The sequence below is a fragment of the Myotis yumanensis genome, unplaced genomic scaffold (genome assembly GCF_028538775.1).
Source record: "Myotis yumanensis isolate MYYU_CA2020_CCGP unplaced genomic scaffold, mMyoYum1.0.hap1 SCAF_11, whole genome shotgun sequence".
NCBI classification, from domain to species: Eukaryota; Metazoa; Chordata; class Mammalia; order Chiroptera; family Vespertilionidae; genus Myotis; species Myotis yumanensis.
Genome location: NW_027223762.1, coordinates 9,775,653 through 9,795,444, shown reverse-complemented (window position 1 = coordinate 9,795,444; position 19,792 = coordinate 9,775,653). Strand labels below are relative to the sequence as shown.

The following is a 19,792-nucleotide window of genomic DNA, read 5'->3' as shown; positions in this document are numbered from 1 at the left end:
TGTCCATGGCTGCTTCCCACTACAACCGCAGGTGATGCCCAGTGATGTCCAAACACGTGTGAATGGATTCGCCACGAACCCTCTGCAAGCCAGAAGAGAAAGACTGTATTTCAAGGAAAAGGACCACGAATGTGTCTGGCAGGTGATTGTCCTCTTTATGCTAAGTATTGAAGGTTTGAAGAACCTTAAGAATTTGATTTCAGTTTTCTGTGTCTCTTCTGATCCTGACTGTACAACAGACTTAGCCCATTATTGCAATGGCAGTGTTTGCAGTGTCTGAGACAGTGGGCTAGTGCAAAAGAAAGCACTATCAGAGAGCCTGGTTTTGGGAAATGTTTGTTCCTGAATCTCTCAACTAAACCTGCCTGAATTGCCTCTCTCCACTACAGTCCATCCTTCATATTCTATATCCTCCTTCACACACACACACACACACACACAAAGGGTCCTAGCTGGGGGGCTCAGTTGGTTGGAGCATCGCCCCATACGCCAAAAAGGTTGTGGCTTCAATCCCCAGTCGGGGCAACTGATCAATGTTTCTCTCTCTCATTCGGTGAGTGTATGTGTGTGTCTTCCTCTGGCTCTCTCTCCCTTCCTCTGTCTAAAACAAGTAAAAACATATCCTCAGGTGAGGATAAAAAAAACATGATATCACCCTGTGCTCAAAGCCTCTAGACTTTCTGTTGTCTATAAGGATTTAAGGACATGAATGAAATCACACTTACTGGAAGCCCCAATTATAACTAGGCACGCTTCCTCCACATTATAAACTAAGTAGCTTCATTTTACAGACGAGGAAACTGAGGCTAAGAAAGATGAAATAACTCTTCCACAGTCATGCAGCAGAAAACAGAGGTGTTGGGATTCAAGTCCAGAGCTGTCCATTGGGATAGGGATATATTACAATCAATTGGGGAACTTGTTCAAAATACCCATGCTGTCCTGACAACAGTCTGAAACTTTGTGAGCAAAGACAACTAAATTAGTGGAACAAAGTCCAAAAACAAATGTATGAACATACGGCAGCCAGGAAGTGGTGAAAAACATGGCTGGAGCGTAACTGCTTGTCTTGTGATTAAAATAAGAGAAGGACATTCCATGTTATTCTTACCCAGGAAAACACGGGAGTGGTTGCTGTGAAGACCGATCTGCATGTATCTTCTGGTGGCGCCGTACCCTGAGGGCATGCATCCTGGTGTCTGTGTGGCAGCCACAGCGAAGCTGGGTAAGTGTGTCTCCCGGCGCCGGTTTTGTTCCCAATGGGAGTCTTGTCTTCTGACTGCAAGTGACAGAGACCAAATCAGCTGGGACGGAAAGTCAGACTTGATTGGGAGGAGACTGGAGGTACTTACAGAACCTCTGGAAGGATGGGGTCCAGCTGAGCCCAAGGGAAGGCGATTCCAGGGACGGTAATGCTGGTGGAACTTCTCCCTGGTCTCTCCTGAGAGGGTCAGGTTTGTTCTCTCCCATTCCACTGCCTCCTTTCCTGGCTTGTATCATGGCCAAGGCTCACATTCTACCTCTTGGTTTCTTTTAAGACCCTGATTTGACCCATCGTGGATCATATGGTTTAGCCTTATATCATTCAGCTAGGGATGGGGGGGCGGGAGGGGAAGGCCACAGGTTTAAAGATGTAGCTGCCCAGGGCTACCCTATATAAAGAGACCTTTTACAGAAAAAGAAATTACTGTGAGCCAGGCAGGTAGCTCGTTGGTATCTGCTGCATTCTCCTTCCGTGTCTACATGTTTTTGAATAAAGATTTAATATAGAACTGGGAAATTATACCTATGAGAGTGGAGCTTAATAAACGGTAGAAATTGAGTTTGTGTTTAGGTTTTTAATGTAAATTGAACTTTCTAAAAATTTTTGGAATCGCATGAACACTCTTTTGAAATAGTAGAAGCCTCTACTTCTACTAGTAAGGAAAGCAGTAGTTCATTCACTCCTCCGACAAATACTCACTGGTCTACCATGTGTGAGGCACTATCCTAATCCATCAGGAAAGCACCGCTGGTGGAGACAGAGTCTCTGCCTCCCATGCCTCTGTGCGTGCTGTCCCATCTTCCTGAAATGTCCTTTTCTCTTCCCTCCTCTTCACATCCAGTTGGCAAATTCCTAAACACCATTGGAGACCCACGTGAGACCCTGAGCATCTCTCCCTGTGCTGTGTGTTTTATGCAGACCTTTATTGTCACTGCCATTATAGTTCTTTGTTTTCCTAGACCAGAGGTCCTCAAACTTTTTAAACAGGGGGCCAGTTCACTGTCCCTCAGACCGTTGGAGGGCCGGACTATAGTTTTAAAAAAAACTATGAACAAATTCCTATGCACACTGCACATATCTTATTTTGAAGTAAAAAAGAAACAAAACGGGAACAAATACAATATTTGTATTTGCATGTGGCCCGCGGGCCGTAGTTTGAGGACCCCTGTCTAGACTGTGAGCCCCTAGAAGGCAAGAATTGGGTTGTAATCACTCCTCTTTCTCTAGTACCTGAGATGGTGTCAAGTGTGGAATAGGCGATTAATACGTTTGATGAACAAATAAATGAATGGCCCCTGCCTAACAGAATCAGGGAAGGCTCCAGAGAGCTGAATCTTAAAGGGTTAATTGAGAAATTAGGTGGCATCACAGAAACTATATATTACTCTTTTTTTAAGAGTCTGACATTTTTAATATTCCCATTGTCCTATTGTGTATACACATCACACACAAAATGACCAGTGGTTCTTAACTAGCAACAATTTTGCCACCCCCACTCCCACCACCACCACCCCAGCCCCGCCCCCAGGGTATCAGGCAATGTTTGGAGGCTTTTCATACTTCTTGACTGGAAGGGGGCGGTGGTGGGCGAGGGTGGGGGGGAATGGAGACCAAGGATGCTGCTAAACATCCCACAATGCACAGGGCAGTCTTTCACAACAAAGAATTATTTAGTCCAGAATGTCGATAATGCCGAGGTAGTCTATTTGCACAGCTTTTAACCAGCCCAAATCATCTCATCAGGCAGCAACGGAGGGGGGCGGGGAGCGGGAGCACTTCCTCGTCCCGGGGAAAGAGGCGGGAGAGCAGAAGTGGTCAGGACCCCAGGACCGCGTTTACCTTCCCTTTTCCCGAGGACTCCTCGCTCAGCAGCACACTGCCTACCCATCCTACTCGAGATGCCTGGCCACAGGAAGGGCAGGACGCCTGACCCACAGCGCAAAGGGGCTAAAAGCCTGGCCTGGCTGGGAAATGGACGGACAGGGGGTCTGGTTCCCTAGAGAGAGCGAGGCTTTCTCTTCTTTCAGCGAGAGCTGGGAGCAGCATTTCCTGCCAAACCCAGAGAAAGACTGGTTTCCAGAGACTCAAAGGGAAAGGAAATCCTACTTGCTGTCACCAGCTTTGCATTGTAAAGAGGGAAGGAGGAAACGGAAGAGAGGGAGAGGGTGGGTCCTGGTCTGCCCCACCCCTTGCGCACTGCCCAGCTGCCCAGTTCCAGCCCACAGGTCGACAGGTTGCTGCCAAGCAGTCCCAGGGCTCCGGGCTCGGCTCTAAGGACCCACAGAGATCACAGGACCACGCAGTGCTGCCTGGAGCCGCCGAGAGTTCTGAGTAGGTAACTCACGGGCGCCGGGCCAGTGACCGGCCGGGCGGGATGGGATGGGGAGGGGGTGAGTTTGTCCAACTCCGAGGGAGTGGAATTTGCCTCGTGCTCTTCTGTGTTGTCCTGCTCTGCATCTTCCACCCGGTTAGACCATCCCTACTTCATCCACCCTGTCCCAGGGGGTGTCCTCTGTGTGGGGCCCGTCTGGATCAGCTGGGCCCTCAGAGGAAGGAGGGGAAGAGGAGGGAGGGGGCAGACCTCTCGGAGACGGAAGAGGGGCTTGCCGCTTGGGCGTGGGCGCTGCGCTCCTGTTATCCCACCGAGGGGGTCCGTTTGCCTGTGCGCGTAAAGTCCAGTGAGACACGACAGGAGTGTGCAGCCAGGAAAGTACGGATTCATTAAGGAGATGGCACCATGCCCAGGCTCACAGGTAGTTCATGCTCAAACCTGGCTCTCGCAGGTTTCCAGGGGATGATTAGGAGAAAAACCATCAGTCATGGTGAGAATGGAGTTTGGGTCCTGGTCTCTACTGATGGGTCAGTGCTAGGGGAACTGATCATTGCATCGGGTCCTGGTGTCAGCCTTGAAGGTGCCCTGTCCAATTTCGCAAGGGTTTGTTCTGTATGTGAGCACTGCCTCTGGTCCTCATGGGTGAGTCAGGCACTAGGTGAGACCAGTTTGAGTCAAAGCTAAAAATTAAAAAAAAATAAAAGGCCAGATTAAAGAAAATAAGGTCTCTGGGCAGTTACACCAGTGACACGCCGGGTGGGGATTCCAACTCACAGGGAGTGGAATTTGCCTCGAGCCCTTGAGTATTTTCCTGCTCCGCAGCATCCACCTGTGAGGCCATGGCTACTTCATCCACCCTGTCCCAGGGCCGGCCCATAGGGGCCCTGCGTGGGCTTGGGCACTGCATTCCTGGTGTCAGACTGAAGGGGTCCATTTGCCTGCATGCATCAAAGCCCAATAAGACACAAACAGGAGTTTGCGGCCAAGGAAGTAAGGATGTATGGAGATGGTGCCATTCACGGAGTCACATGTAGCTCATGCTCAAAGACCTGGCTCCCAGTGGGTGGACTATACAGGTGGGGCAAAAGCAGGTTGTGAGTAAGTGAGACAGAGTTTGTTCTTGTGTTATTATTTAATTATCGTATTACTTTCCATATGAACTATAAGCCTACCTTTGCCCCACCCGAAGCCTACTTTTGCCCCACCCTGTATAGGACAAAAATCCTTAGTCATGGTGACCAATGGAATTTGGGTCCCGGTCTCCACTGCTTGGTCAGTGCTAGGGTAGGGGGTATTTATCACTGCAGCTGGGCCTGTTATCAGCCTTGAAGTTGCTCTGTTCATTATTGAAAGTGATTGTCCTGGGGGATTGTTCCACTTTCCTGTGTCCAAAGCTAAAACACAACTGAGGCCACGATGTTATATTTACCTCTGCCTCAGTAATCACAGACCCAGGACCTTGCTCCTAAGACTCCTAATTGTTAAGCAGAACGCCGTTGTCCTGGTGGCTTAAAGATTCAGCAAAGGAGAGGTTGGTGGGTGAGTCAGGGCACTGGGTGAGGCCAGTTTGAATCAAAGCTAAAAAATAAAAACTAAGAGGCCAGATTAAAGAAAATAAGGTTTCTGCCCTAACTCCTGGAAGGCCTTCATGAGGCTCCCTGCCTTGCTGTGCTCTGTGTCCTCAGGAAACATGTTAGCCGTGCACTTTGACCAGCCGGGAGGACCAGAAAACCTCTACCTGAAGGAGGTGGCCAAGCCAAGCCCAGGAGAGGGAGAAGTCCTCCTGAAAGTGGCAGCCAGTGCCCTGAACCGGGCCGACATTCTCCAGGTACTCAGGGGCCAGGGCAGGACTCCAGAGCCTTCAATAAACATTCAGACAGATAAGAAGCAACCTAGGGCACTGCCAGTGACGCTCATGGTGAGGTTATGCTGGGAGTGCTGAGTCCTAGAACCATATACTCTCCTTTGTTTACACAAAATGCAGGGATACAGTATTTGCAAAGCAGAATTCACCCTGAGTTAATCCGTAGTCTCCTCAGGCTTCCAGAGAGGGAGAAGGGATTTACAATTTGTTGAGCAGCAGTGTATGGTAGGCCATGCTCTACTCATTTACTCCACAGGCAACCCGGTTTACCACTTGTACTCTATAGGTAAAGAAACTGAGGGTCCGAGAGGTTAATTATCCAAGACCACAACACTAACAATCCCGGGAGCTGTGATTAAAATTGAGGCCTTTGTGGCTCCAAAGTCTGCTCTCTTTCCTTTTGAGGGTCCCGGAGTGCGCAGGGAGCAGCACCCAGAATTTCTGTCTGTCTGCTATTTGGAGAGCTAAACTGGACCAGCTGGATTGGTAGGGGTATTTGAGAAATGTACACCAAAATCACCTGGGGCTTTTTTCCAAAATAAATGTGACTGGCACCCAGGCATGTGTACTTGGAAAAAGCTCCTCGGATGGTTCTGATGCACACTCCTTGTTCAGTCCCTCTGGTCCATAGCCCTGGTCAGAGGCTTCTGAGGATCCCAGTAAATCCTGGCACTTGAGATACGAGAACTGTCACTTAGGTGTCATGGTTTTGTTCCTAGTCCTGCTACTAAACTTACTTTGCAAACTTAGACAAGGCATTTCCCTGCCTAGGCCTCAGTTTCTCCATTTGTAAAACAGGGTTTGGATGAGAGAAAAAGCTAAGGATCTTACTAATGTGACATCCACTGATTATGTGACCTACTGTCTCTTATTTGTATGAAACAATTGATCTCTCCTCTTCTTTCCTACATTAAAAAAAAACACCTCGCCCTAGCTGGTTTGGCTCAGTGGATAGAGCATCAGCCTGCGGACTGAAGGGTCCCGGGTTCAATTCCCGTCAAGGGCATGTACCTTGGTTGCGGGCACATACCCAGTGGGGAGTGTGCAGGAGGCAGCTGAATCGATGTTTCTCTCTCATCATTGATGTTTCTATCTCTCTTTCCCTCTCCCTTCCTCTCTGAAATCAATAAAGATGTATTTTTTTTAAAAAACACAAAACACCTCGCCCTAACCAGTTTGGCTCAGTGGATAGAGCGTCAGCCTGCAGACTCAAGGGTCCCAGGTTCAATTCCCGTCAAGGGCATGTACCTTGGTTGCGGGCACATGCCCAGTGGGGAGTGTGCAGGAGGCAGCTGAATCGATGTTTCTCTCTCATCAATGTTTCTAATCTCTATCCCTTTCCTTTCCTCTCTGTAAAAAATCAATATATTTAAAAACAAAAAAACAAAAACAAAAGAACCCTGACTTTATCCTGAATTTTCTATCGGAAAATAAAAGGGGATGGCTATCGGAAGAGGGCAAGGATGGTGACACCGATTTCTGATCATGCTCACCACTTAGTTCGATCCTCTCTCTGCAGAGACAAGGTCAATATGCACCACCCCCAGGAGCCAGCAGCATTTTGGGAATCGAGGCATCCGGACATGTGGCAGAGCTGGGGCCTGGCTGCCAGGGGCACTGGAAGATCGGGGACCCAGCCATGGCTCTGCTGTCTGGCGGGGGTCAGGCTCAATATGCCACTGTCCCTGAAGGGCTCCTCATGCCCATCCCAGCAGGACTGACTCTGCCCCAGGCTGCAGCCATCCCAGAGGCCTGGCTCACCGCCTTCCAGCTGTTACATCTCGTGGGTGAGGAGCTTCCCCCCCACCCCCTCTCCATGCTTACTCCATACAAATGTGTTCAATTCCTTCCTGACTGAGCCACCCCAAAACCCAGTAGTCCTCCAGGGCAGCTTTGTCCTGTCCTGGCCACTGAGCCACACCCAAGCCCAGCATCTCACCCTACTGTATCACCTGTAGGGTCAGGTCCTCATACCATGTTAGCAGTGGCTCGAGAGGTGAGGCTGAAAATCACGGTTATCAGATAGAAGGCCTGAATAGCACTGGGTGTGCGCATCGTCACACCGTTGGCCCACCACTCACCCCAGCTTCTCAAAGTCATGCTGAGCTTCTCTCTGGGAGCCCTAGTGCAGCAGAAGGAGCCATTCAGTCAACTCATTCCTCCCCAGTCCCATTGAGGCCAGCCAAAGGTCATGTGAGGGAGCCCGAGAGGACTCCTTTAGGGAGCTCAGTGTAACTAGGAAGACAAAACGAGCACAAGAATTAGACCATAGAGTTCAGAAGGGTGGCTCTGCCTGTAACTACAAAGCTTGAGATGGGAAAAGTTGGTGTGGGCAAAGGTGGCCAGGGAGGGCTTTCCGGAAGAGAAGGGTGGCTAGAGTTGTGATGGACAGAAGACAGCCACAGTGACCTAAGACAGGGTGTCTTTTACTTTCTTCAAAAGAAAAGTGAGATTGGCTGCTCTGCTCAGACATGAAGGATGACAATTGTCACTTGTGAAAAACGGGGCTGGGACTAGATGATGGTGGCTTTGAATTGCAGGCTGTATGGACGTGATACAAAAGTCAATTGAGAGCCACATTACCTTCTGGGGACAACGTGACATAATGAGAACTCCATTTTAGGAGGAGCCCGGTGGCTGGTGGGTAGTGCCTGGGTTAGTGAGATCAGCTGGAGGCCAGTTTCAGACTGAAGAAGGACCGGCCTCTGGAGGTGACAGTGGGAATGGTGGTTACTCTCACTCACTCAGGTATAGGTCAGAGATGTGCGTTTTGATGTTATTTTGGGTAAAACAAATTACGGATGGGGCTGCTAATAACTTGCAAAAAGGTGATTTCCACTTCGACCAGAGGCAATAGGAAAAAAGAACTATCAATATGTCCTCCGAAGAAAGCAAGGCATTTGGCATTTGGTGGTCTTTGGGCCAGGTGATCATGGTAGAGGATGCCTATGTGGACAATGGGTAGCAGTTGCAAAGTAAAGAGAATGGCCCCTGTACTTTCTGTCACAGGAAATGTTCAGGCCGGAGACTCCGTGCTAATCCACGCAGGAGCAAGCGGGGTGGGCACAGCTGCCATCCAGCTCGCCCGGATAGCTGGAGCTATTCCTCTGGTCACAATTGGCTCCCAGGACAAGCTTCAAATGGCAGAAAAACTTGGAGCAGCTGCTGGATTCAATTACAAAGAAGAGGATTTTTCTGAAGCAACAATGAAATTCACCAAAGGTAAACAACCGCTTGTGCAGCTCAGCAGGAATATCAGAAGTGATTAAATGAAATCCTCGCCAGCCTCAAGGCCAGTGCTCTAGATCTGTCTGGCCTCCGCTAAATGCACGACAGCTGCCCTGGCCAGGTTCTGGTACTCCATTGTTGGACCTTTGAAGATAGTCAGGCAATATTTAGGATGAAGTCAGTTTCCATGTGTGTCCTTGTGATCTGATTCATACACGTTTTAGAAACTGGATAATCAGGCAGAGTTGGCCCAGAATGACCCAGGGCCTCTTATTCCCAACCAGCCAGTACACAGGGAGTTGAGAGACAACATGGGGCAGAGACCAGTTGGGAGGTTGTCATAGTAGGTAGTGTTGCGAAGGTAGTTTCCTAAGTGGATGAGCCTCTGTGTTCCAAAGCCAAATCTGAGTATTTTGGGCACGTCCCTTTCCATATGAGTGAAAAAGGAGAGATGACACCAAAGCTACAATTCAAACAACCCAGTACAGAGGCTTCTTAACTCAGGTGTCAACTACCAGCCTGCCCTATAGGCTGGAGTGGACTTCTCCGGTTCTGTTCTCACTCATGCCCAGGTGCCAGGGGGTTTTCTACTTATGTGGGGGTTGGGGAAGATGCCAGAGCATGGTGTTGCCCCATGTCCCTCTTGCTGTGGCTAGAGATCCTAAGAGATGAACGATTTCAAGCACAGATGGCAGAGTTCAGCTATCTAAACTCCACTTACAACAATGTTTCTATAAGCAGTGTTTCCTGTTCCAGTTTATAGATTTACCACTTGCGCCTGTATTTATTTATAGCCATACATCCACAAATATACTCTGGGAATATTATTCTGCATCGAGCTTTCTGTGTCTGACTAGCATAAATTGTGTTTCCTGTGGAAGGTGCTGGAGTCAACCTTATTCTAGACTGCATAGGAGGATCCTACTGGGAGAAGAATGTCAACTGCCTGGCTCTTGATGGTCGCTGGGTTCTCTATGGTCTGATGGGGGGAGCTGACGTCAGTGGGCCTCTGTTTTCAAAACTGCTTTTTAAACGAGGAAGTCTGGTCACCAGTCTGCTGAGATCTAGGGACAAAAAGGTGAGTGATGAGCGAAAACTGTTACCCAGAGAAATGTGATTCATTTTCATAACCCCAGCGTAGGGAAGATTTGGCACATCTCAAGTTAGGGAGCCTGTGCAGAAACCTGCCCCTCTGTGGATAAACAGTTAACCCAATTTCACAGAAAGAATTAAAATTGGTCAATAAAAGCCTCGACATCTTAATAAGAGGGTAGAAAACACTTTATATATGAGACCTGTGGAGTCTCTCTAATAAAGCATTGACCATATTAGGAAATACTTTTAATAGTTCCAAGACTGTTTTGCAAGGCAGAACTGTTCTGTTTGCTGAGAAAGCCTCTTAAGTAACCCTCCACCTCAGCCTGAAATCTCCACGTGCCAGCTTTGGGAATGTCTCCCAGCATAAGGTTTCACATCACTGGGGGACAGCAGAGCTGAAACATCCCTTTTGAGCTGAGCCTATGTAAGACCTGTCTGTGGCTGCTTCCCATTTGAAATCTTTATTTTAAAAGTCCTCAGGGGGAGCCGAAACCGGTTTGGCTCAGTGGATAGAGCGTCGGCCTGCGGACTGAAGGGTCCCGGGTTCGATTCCGGTCAAGGGCATGTGCCTGGGTTGTGGGCACATCCCCGGTGGGAGATGTGCAGGAGGCAGCTGATCGATGTATCTCTCTCATCGATGTTTCTAACTCTCTATCTCTCTCCCTTCCTCTCTATAGGGAATCAATAAAATATATTTAAAAAAAAAAAAAAAAAAAAGTCCTCAGGCGGTCAGTGACACTTATATTTTACTCCAGGCTGCAGCCCTTACCTGGTTACACATTTGGGGCATGCACATACATGCTGGTAACAGAGGGGTTAGGTACCCCTGTGTGCTTTTGCAAATGGGTACACTTTTCAGAGAGACCACAAAGGCTAAGCAGGATGAGGGGTAGCAAGGTCAGGCTCTGTCCACGCTGATGGTCTCCTTTTCCGTACCTTACTTAGTACAAGCAAATGCTGGTGAAGGCTTTTACGGAGCAAATCGTGCCCCACTTCTCCATGGAGGGCCCCCAACGTCTACTGCCAGTTCTGGACAGAGTCTACCCTGTGGCTGAAATCCAAGAGGCCCACAAGTACATGGAGAGCAATAAGCACATGGGCAAAATCGTCCTGGAGCTGCCGCAGTGAAGGAGGAGGGGGCACTAGAGGACAAGGGTACCTCAGCCCTTCCCAGAGCAAACTGCGTGAGAATTCTCTGAACGCAGGCAAGAGACGGGCTGCTACCCCACTCCCACCTGTAGTCTACTGGGCCTTCCCCGACCTCGTCAACTGATCTGTGTAAAGCTGGTCTAAGGAAATAAAGAGTAAAAAGAAAAAACAAAAACAAACAAACAAAAAAAGAGTAAAGGGATGCCGGCTCACTGTGTGTGGTCCTGCGCGCAGACGGAGGCCAATGGGGCCGGGAGGAGGTGGGAGATGGGTGGGCGGGGCGCGGAGGAGGTGGGAGATGGGATGGGCGGGGAGGAGGTGGGAGATGGGTGGGCGGGGCGCGGAGGAGGTGGGAGATGGGGGGCGGGGCAGGGAGGAGGTGGGAGATGGGATGGGCGGGGAGGAGGTGGGAGATGAGATGGGCGGGGAGGCGGTGGGAGAAGGGATGGGCGGGGAGGGAGTGGGATGGGCGGGGCGGGGAGGAGGTGGGAGATGAGATGGGCGGGGCACGGAGGAGGTGGGAGATGGGATGGGCGGGGCACGGAGGAGGTGGGAGATGAGATGGGCGGGACGAGGAGGAGGTGGGAGATGAGATGGGCGGGGAGGAGGTGGGAGAAGGGATGGGCGGGGAGGGAGTGGGATGGGCGGGGCGGGGAGGAGGTGGGAGATGAGATGGGCGGGGCGGGGAGGAGGTGGGAGATGGGTGGGCGGGGCGGGGAGTGGGATGGGCGGGACGCGGAGGAGGTGGGAGATGGGATGGGCGGGGAGGGGAGGAGGTGGGAGATGGGATGGGCGGGGAGGAGGTGGGAGATGGGGGGGTGGGGAGGAGGTGGGAGATGGGATGGGCGGGGAGGAGGTGGGAGATGGGATGGGCGGGGAGGAGGTGGGAGAAGGGATGGGCGGGGAGGAGGTGGGAGATGGGATGGGCGGGGAGGAGGTGGGAGAAGGGATGGGCGGGGAGGAGGTGGGAGATGGGATGGGCGGGGAGGAGGTGGGAAATGGGTGGGCGGGGAGTGGGGTGGGCGGGGCGCGGAGGAGGTGGGAGAAGAGATGGGCGGGGCGCGGACGAGGTGGGAGATGGGATGGGCGGGGAGGAGGTGGGAGATGGGTGGGCGGGGCGGGGAGGAGGTGGGAGATGGGGGGCGGGGAGTGGGGTGGGCGGGGCGCGGAGGAGGTGGGAGAAGAGATGGGCGGGGCGCGGACGAGGTGGGAGATGGGTGGGCGGGGCGGGGATGAAGTGGGAGACAGGGCAAGCGTCGCGGAGGGGATTAGCGGAGAGGCCGGGTCAGCAGACGCTCACCTCCAGGGGCTGCGCCGGGGTCCGAATGCGGAGCACTGCCAGGGGCCCGGGACCCCGCACACATCCCCCGCACGCCGCGCGCCCCGCAGCCGGGGAATTCAGTCCGGCCTGCCCCTTTCCAGAACGCACTGCGAACAGCCCAAGCTCTAGTCACTCTCCTCAGGTCCCGCCCCCTCCGCCAACTTCCTCCGCTCAGGGCCGCCGACAGGAACACCGCCCCTTCTGAAGCCCAGGCTCCGCCCCCTTCAGTGCGGTTCCCGGAAGCGCCTCGAGCCCTCGCCTTTCAACCTTCCGGCCTCCTTGCTGACTCGGGCTCGTTTTGCCCGGAGTCTTTTCGTCAGCACGTCTGCACGTGAGACGGCGGTGTTCCTGCGCGTTATAGCCGCTTCCGGCGGAGCCTGAGTGTTGATGTCCCGCGTCTGAGGCCGTGTTGAGCTGGAAGCTGAGCGAGCTCCGGAGGAATAAGGGGAATTCTAGTATTTGCCGCGGTAACCTCATCAGCCCGCCAAGATGGCGATGCAAGCGGCCAAGAGAGCGAACGTAAGTAACGGGGATGTCTGCCGAGGAGGGAAGGACTCGCTGTGGACTCGGGGCGGCGCGGACCAGGGCATTCCCGGCCCTTCTCCGTCCCCAGGGCGGGGAAGCCAGGCGTTACCGTGCTGTCGGAGGGAAGTTCAGCCTGGCCTGCTCCTCGAGCCGCATCCCCGCCCCCACCCCTTTGGGGAGTTTTCCTTCGGTCCCTTCCTAGTGTCAGCGATAGTGTTAGCCCGACAGCCTTTGTAGCTTCGCCTTCAGCCTGGCGTCTGCATCTTCCCGGCTTAAAGGCCAATAGCACAGATAAGTCCCCAATAAATAACCTAATGGCCAACAGGCGACGAGAGCCTGAGAGTCTTCTCATCACGGAGCTCTTTGGACCCTTCATGGGTTTTTTAATTTAATTTTTTATTTATTTCATTGGTTTTTTGTGGGGGAGAAGAAGGGGAGAGAAAGAAACATGGATTTGTTGTTCCACTTACCTATGCTGTCCTGTTTGAAACTTGTATGTGCCCCGACCGGAGGCGGAACCCGCGATCTTACCTCAGCGTATTGGGATGACGCTGTAACCAGCTAAGCTAAGCGGCTGGGCGGATCCTTCCCGTTTTAATTCAACAACACTTTTAAGCAGCTACGATGTACCAGACTTGCGAGATAGGAAACAATTCATCAGTTATAGTAATTGAAAAGCTACCAGGTGCGAGACACAAGTCTAGGTATTGGAGATGCAGCGGCAAATAAAACAAAAAGCCCGGCTGCTTACACCCTTACGTGAGAGAGGGGGGCGTTATGGAACCCTAAAAAAAAAGAATCTCCAAAAAGTGTTCAACTCTAAGGTGCTGAAAGGTATAGTAAGATGAGGGCAGATAATGGAGACTTTGGGTGACTTGGGTGATTTTCACTTCCGTGGGCGAAAACAGTAGTGGAGGGATGACATCGAGGATGGAGGTTAAGAAAGTGGAGGCAGTGCCTTCCACAGGTTTGCATGTAGACAGGGAGAAGGTGAGTTAGCTGATGGCTGGCTTTTCCTTTTTGAGATGTGTGGCATAAGGTGTCTTTGTATGCCAGTGGGGACGATGGTCTAGTAAGTGGGAGAAACGGATGGTGTAAGTGGAAGATGGGTTAGGTTCAGGCGGTTTGGAGTGGATGAGGGGTTGGCATGGTACTGAAAGGGAAAGCGGGTGCATATGGATGAATGTAGGTCGGCAGGTTTGGTAACGTAAATATAAAGTGTTTACCATTTGGTCATACCTTGTTGGAGTCCAACCCCAGCGGGTCCAGGGGTCCCCAAAGGTGTGGACGGAGTCGGCAAAGAAGGAATGACACGGAGGCAGCATTCAGTTGATCAGCAGCCTAGCCAGGATCTCTAGCCAGGAACTCCAGCCAAGTTCTGTGCAGGATCTCCAGCCAGGTTCGGTCACCAGGTTCTGTGTCTAGGTTCTTCAGTCAGGTTCTGTGGCCATGTTCTCTCACTAGGTTCTCCATCCAGCTTCTCCAGGTTCTCCAACCAGGTTCTTTAGCCAGGTTCTATCCAGGTTCTTTTGCCATGTTCTGTCTAGGTTCTCCAGTGAAGTTCTGTAGCCAGGTTCTGTCCAGGGTCTTTTGCCATGTTCTCTGGCTAGGTTCTGGTTAGGATCTGACGTTTATTGTCTTGTTACATCCGTATTTATACCAGCCGATTTTAATCCTGTCAATTTCTATTACAAAGGTTAGGGCGTTTCTTATCTCCATTCCAGGGAGTAAAGATTATGTAGCTTAACTACCCGCCTGGCACTTAATTAAGGGGTTGTATCCCCTCCCTAACCTCAGGGAAAAATTCCTACCTGGGGAAACAACCTTTCCCGGAGAGGTGACTTTGGTTAAAACACATAGCGCCAAGAAGGGGAGCAAACATATTAAGAACAGTATGCCATATACGCCAGGTCCCTTGAAACATATGCTGTGCAGACGTTTCTTCTCTGCAGCGACTGTGTCAAGCAGCAAGGATGGACCGGCTCCCGGCAATACCTGTTTTTCCCAGTAAGCAAGAGCCCCGGTCCTCTCTCAGGATGGGCAGGGAGGAGAATGCCCAGCCCAGCTCAGATACTAGAGGGGGTGGTGGTGGTGAGTGTGAGGAGAGAAGAGAGTGTGATTTAATGGCTTGCAGTTGGAGAAAGCAGATTTACTAGGGAAGTCTATGTGATGGACAGTGTTAATCATCTGTTTGAACTTATCCTTGAATCTTTTTTTTTTTTTTTTAAATATATTTTATTGATTTTTTACAGAGAGGAAGGGAGAGAGATAGAGAGTTAGAAACATCGATGAGAGAGAAACATCGATCAGCTGCCTCCTGCACATCCCCTACTGGGGATGTGCCCGCAACCCAGGTACATGCCCTTGACCGGAATCGAACCCGGGACCTTTCAGTCCGCAGGCCGACGCTCTATCCACTGAGCCAAACCGGTTTCGGCTTATCCTTGAATCTTAAAATCTAAACTTTATTGTACTTATTTGTTTACCATTCGTCACCGCTACTAGATTGAGGGCAGGGACTAGGTATATTTTTGGATTTATACAACAAAGCTTAGTGCCTGACATAGTTGCCAATTTAATAAGTAGTGAGCAAATTAATGACTATTACGTAACTGTTCATAAGGAGCACAGAATCTGGTGGGATATACACATTTGAGAGTTATCCACTCAATGTGGAAATCCTGTGTGTGGTGAAGAGATGTGTAGAGTTTCGGGGGCGGGGGGTGCACGTGAAGGGTCAAGACAAGAAGTCTAAAGATAAAACTCTGTGGAAGAGCATATTTTAATGGCAAAAAAGACTGAGAAGAACTAACTAGCCAGAGAGTTAGGAGAAAGCCAAGGAAATAGTATCAAGCAGGACATAGTCAATAGTGCCAGAGGCTCAGGGAAGTTAAGTATGATGTGAATTGGACGCTGCAAGTAAATAGTGTTAGTGAGTAAAAGCACTTGCATCAGCGTTTTGGGTTGGAAGCTACATGGTGGTACATTGGTGAGTATCAGTGAAGTAGAGTATGAGGCAGTAACTGTAGACTTCCTCTTTCCAGATGCTTGACGGAGGAAGAAAAAGAGAGCAAGATAGAATAATAGAGAGCTACTAAGTCTGGGGAATGCAGAAACCTTGTCTTCCCTCCTTCACTGTGTAACCCTAATACTACTAGCCTGGTGTATATGTAAAGAAGGCGCTCAGTAGCCCTAGCCGGTTTGGCTCAGTGGATAGAGTGTTGGCCTGTGGACTTAAGGGTCCCGGGTTCGACTCTGGTCAAGGGCACATGCCTGGGTTGCAGGCTGGGTCCCCGCATAGGGCCATGCAGGAGGCAGCCAATCAGTAATTCTCTCTCATCATTGAAGTGTCTATCTCTCTCTCCCTCTACCTTCCTCTCTGAAATCAATAAAACTTATTTTTTTTTAAAAAGAAGGTGCTTAGTAAATATTTTTGAATGAATGAAAAGGAAGCCAAATAAGTATTTTGTTTTCTGTCGTGATGGCAGTACATAAGCAAACTGCTCACCTGAGGGATAAAAGAAACCAGTCGTATTGGCAATCAAATCTAAATAAATGATAAAGGCATTGACTGAAATCCTGGGTTTTGTAGTAACCCCTTATTCCTACTAATAGTCTTCCCTATAATCAGTGCCCAGTTGCTTTTCCAAAGAGTATGCCATTTTCAGTATAGCAGATTATAATTTTTAGTCTTGGCTTTTTTTGTTTATTATTTTTTATTATGAGAATTTCTTGTTCACTATGAGAGTTTTTTTTAAATGGTAGCATTCTTTCTCCTAATTATAATGACAATACATGTTTCTCATTTCAGATTCGACTTCCACCTGAAGTAAATCGGATTTTGTATATAAGAAATTTGCCTTACAAAATCACAGCTGAAGAAATGTATGATATATTTGGGAAATACGGACCTATTCGTCAAATCAGAGTGTGAGTTTACTGAAACTTTCGAAATGTTGTTTAAATAAAATGATTGCGTAATCTATAACCTTGGAGTTATAGCTGACAAGGGGGCCTGAAAGCCTCTGAGGCTAATTGAAGTCAGGGAGATGAGATTTTTTTCCTTTTTTTGTTTGTTTGTTTGTTGTTTGCAAGGGGGAAATACCTACCGAGGCCCTTAGGATCCAGCTCAATGAGAGCCAACTAATTGTGAAGTTACTGAGAGCATGAATAGTTTGAGGGGTCTGGAAGGGAAGAAAGAACTAACATTTATTGTACACCTGCTATTTATAAAGTCAAAAACTATGCATTAACTCTAATTTTTTTCAACAATCTTCACTGTCTCTTTTACTGACTGCAGAATTTCTGAATAAACTGAGTAAAGGGATATAAAAGTAACCGAGGAAAATGATTTTTTTTCAACTACAGCTTCCTGTGGAAGATTTAAAAGTATAGGGAACCCATTCCCTGATCTGCTTTTTAAATTAAAATAAATATTTTTTTAAATAACTATTTTTTTTTTTAAGAAAAACTCCATTCAGACATAGCTGACTAATAGGAGCCATCACTCCTCAATACTGTATTTTCCAGTGTAAGACTGAAAATTGGTTCTTAGTGTGAGAAGTAGAACATGAAGATTATGTCAAAGTTTCAAACTAGTTTTTTGCTGTTATTGGTTTAGCAGCTATATTAGTATTCTTTTTTTTAAGTATTCTTGACATAACAGTAAGTTTAACCTATAGCTATTTCACTTAAAAACAAAAATTATCTAATTCAAGAAATTACAGGGTTATCCAGCATACCCTTCCATAAGGTTTATTTCCTCTAATGGTTTTCAGGTAAATATGTGTTTAATTAAGTCTGATTCAACTCTGCAGGGGGAACACACCTGAAACTAGAGGAACAGCTTATGTGGTCTATGAGGACATCTTTGATGCCAAGAATGCATGTGATCACCTGTCTGGATTCAATGTTTGTAACAGATACCTCGTGGTTTTGTACTATAATGCCAACAGGGTAAGTATAGCGCAGTTCTCGTCATGGGGGGAGCCCACATAGGAATTGCTGCAGAACTGTACCCTTAGGGGAGATGGGTACTCTGCGCTCCTTTCTGGCTGGTGCTATTAGTGGAATTCATTTGACTATAGATTGGTAACTTAACTTTGGCACTTACCACATTTTCAGGCATTTCAGAAGATGGACACAAAGAAGAAGGAAGAACAGTTGAAGCTTCTCAAGGAGAAATATGGCATCAATACAGATCCACCGAAGTAAACTTTTTCTGCATTTTTATTTTGGACTGAAAACCCATGAATCACCACCCTACCCTTTTTTGATTTTTAATTAATACTGAGTATTGCAGTTTCTTGAGGTTCAGAATTTCGTTCCTGAAACCTTGATACATGTTAGAATATATTGTTAGTAAAGTTGCAGCTTTTTGTAAAACATGTCAGTGTTTTCTCTTGAGTTTTCCCATCCTGTTTGATACTGGCGGGGGGGGGGGGGGGGGGGCGGGTTAGGGGAATAGCAGTTGAACCATCTCAAGAATTCTATGGGGGTGCGTGGTCCTAGGGACTGAGCTTCTTGAGCAGAGAGCTTTTTGTGTTCTTAATGCCGCCAGTGTGCAGTCCAGAGCTTAGCATCAGGGAACTTGCGAGAGGGTCGTCATTTATTGAATGGCTGTTAATAATGAAATCTTCATAATAACTCAGGGAAGGTCGTATCTCCATTTTGCAGATAAGGAAATCAAAGCTCATCATGTTGGTTGAATGAATAAAAAGCTTACATTAAGAAGTTGCTGTAACATCAACCAGTTATTAACCATGCCAGTACATGTGAATAATACTTTACAGTTAACCAAAAGACCTTCGTTGATATGGGTACCCTGTGTTTAGAACAGAGGTCTATTCTAGAAATGGCCAAACAACAGCACATTGTTAGAAATTTGAGAGCAAGCAGCTTGGGTAGTGTTGGTTGTTTCATGTGTGAGATTTTATTAATGTCTTTCTGTTTAGTTAATAAGTGTCTGTGTATATTTTTGCTATACAAAAATATGTGATGCTTATCCTTATAATCATGAGTTCTCGTGGCATGGAAATAGTATAGTTATTGCCACATTCATCATAGTCTGGCAGCCTGGAGGAGTTAGCTGTAATTTTCTTTTGATAGTTTAGGCACGAGCCAAATGGAAAAACATGGGCTAATTGTACATATATATAAATATAAAACTATAACCCAAAACCAACTTGAAGGGTACAAGGACTAAATCATTTAACTGGACAAAGAGCATCTATTCTACTTTTAAACGCACTTAGCTTTGAAATCTATCATTACTTTAAGAAAACAGGCTATTATATCTTTTGTACTATCTTCTCAAAGCCTACTATTGAAAATGAAGAAATAATTGTCTTCTTATTATGTCTGAGTGCTTTTTGAAAGCACTGTAAGAGTCATTTCTGAGGACAGGCATGACAAAGGAGCCACAGCTGTAATTTTCTTATGAAAGCTTTTGTGAATTCCATATCAATTATTGTAACGCACGATGTGCCTTTAGGTATTTACAAATGTAAAAATAATTTTCTAAAAGACATTTTTGTACAGGGAAAACAAATTAGACTTACAGTATGATGTGTCTAAGTGGCAGACTGGCTTGCCAATAGTGTAGTTGTTTTAAATTATCAAGGGGAAATTCCTATTGACAATTATGGCCAGTCCATCATTTGGTTTCTTATATCTGTTGGCTGAATTTCATGATCTTAAGATTTTTTAAAATTCTCTGTAACTGTTTGGCAATTTTGTGGCCTGTTCTAGTTAAGATATAAGAACTTTAATTTAGTGGACAAATATTGAGGACCTGCTCAGTGCCAGGTCTGTGCATGCTAAGATGCTGAGGATACAGTTACAATTCACCCTCTGTACCAGACATCGAAGGCTCAGTTTTTCAGACTGCTTTTAAGGATGCAAGGAATGATTGTGTCCGTGCCAATGTATGTACACACACGTCTGCCAGAGCTGCTTTACATTCTTCGAGGTTAAATTTCTAGTTTCTGAGAAAGATGTTGTATGACTCGA

The 19,792-nt window shown here is 48.1% G+C and overlaps 2 protein-coding genes across 3 annotated transcripts; both read left to right on the top strand.

Moving 5' to 3' along the window:
- Nucleotides 1-3,308: 3,308 nt before the first annotated feature.
- Nucleotides 3,309-11,088, top strand: TP53I3 (tumor protein p53 inducible protein 3). 2 transcript variants are annotated; one of them, XM_070428769.1, is made up of 6 exons: nt 3,309-3,595; nt 5,282-5,424; nt 6,980-7,247; nt 8,470-8,682; nt 9,570-9,766; nt 10,732-11,088. In XM_070428769.1, the coding sequence occupies exons 2-6, from the start codon at nt 5,287-5,289 to the stop codon at nt 10,912-10,914; spliced, it is 999 nt and encodes a 332-aa protein (XP_070284870.1). In that variant the 5' UTR covers nt 3,309-3,595; nt 5,282-5,286; the 3' UTR covers nt 10,915-11,088. The 2 variants fall into 2 exon arrangements, with proteins under 2 accessions (XP_070284870.1, XP_070284871.1); XM_070428770.1 differs by having other exon boundaries at nt 3,309-3,599.
- A 1,439-nt stretch (nt 11,089-12,527) lies between these two features.
- SF3B6 (splicing factor 3b subunit 6) lies at nt 12,528-18,168 on the top strand. Its single transcript, XM_070428382.1, has 4 exons — nt 12,528-12,775; nt 16,593-16,711; nt 17,599-17,737; nt 17,906-18,168. Exons 1-4 carry the CDS (start codon nt 12,746-12,748, stop codon nt 17,993-17,995), a joined length of 378 nt encoding a protein of 125 aa, XP_070284483.1. The 5' UTR covers nt 12,528-12,745; the 3' UTR covers nt 17,996-18,168.
- The last annotated feature ends 1,624 nt before the right edge of the window (nt 18,169-19,792 follow it).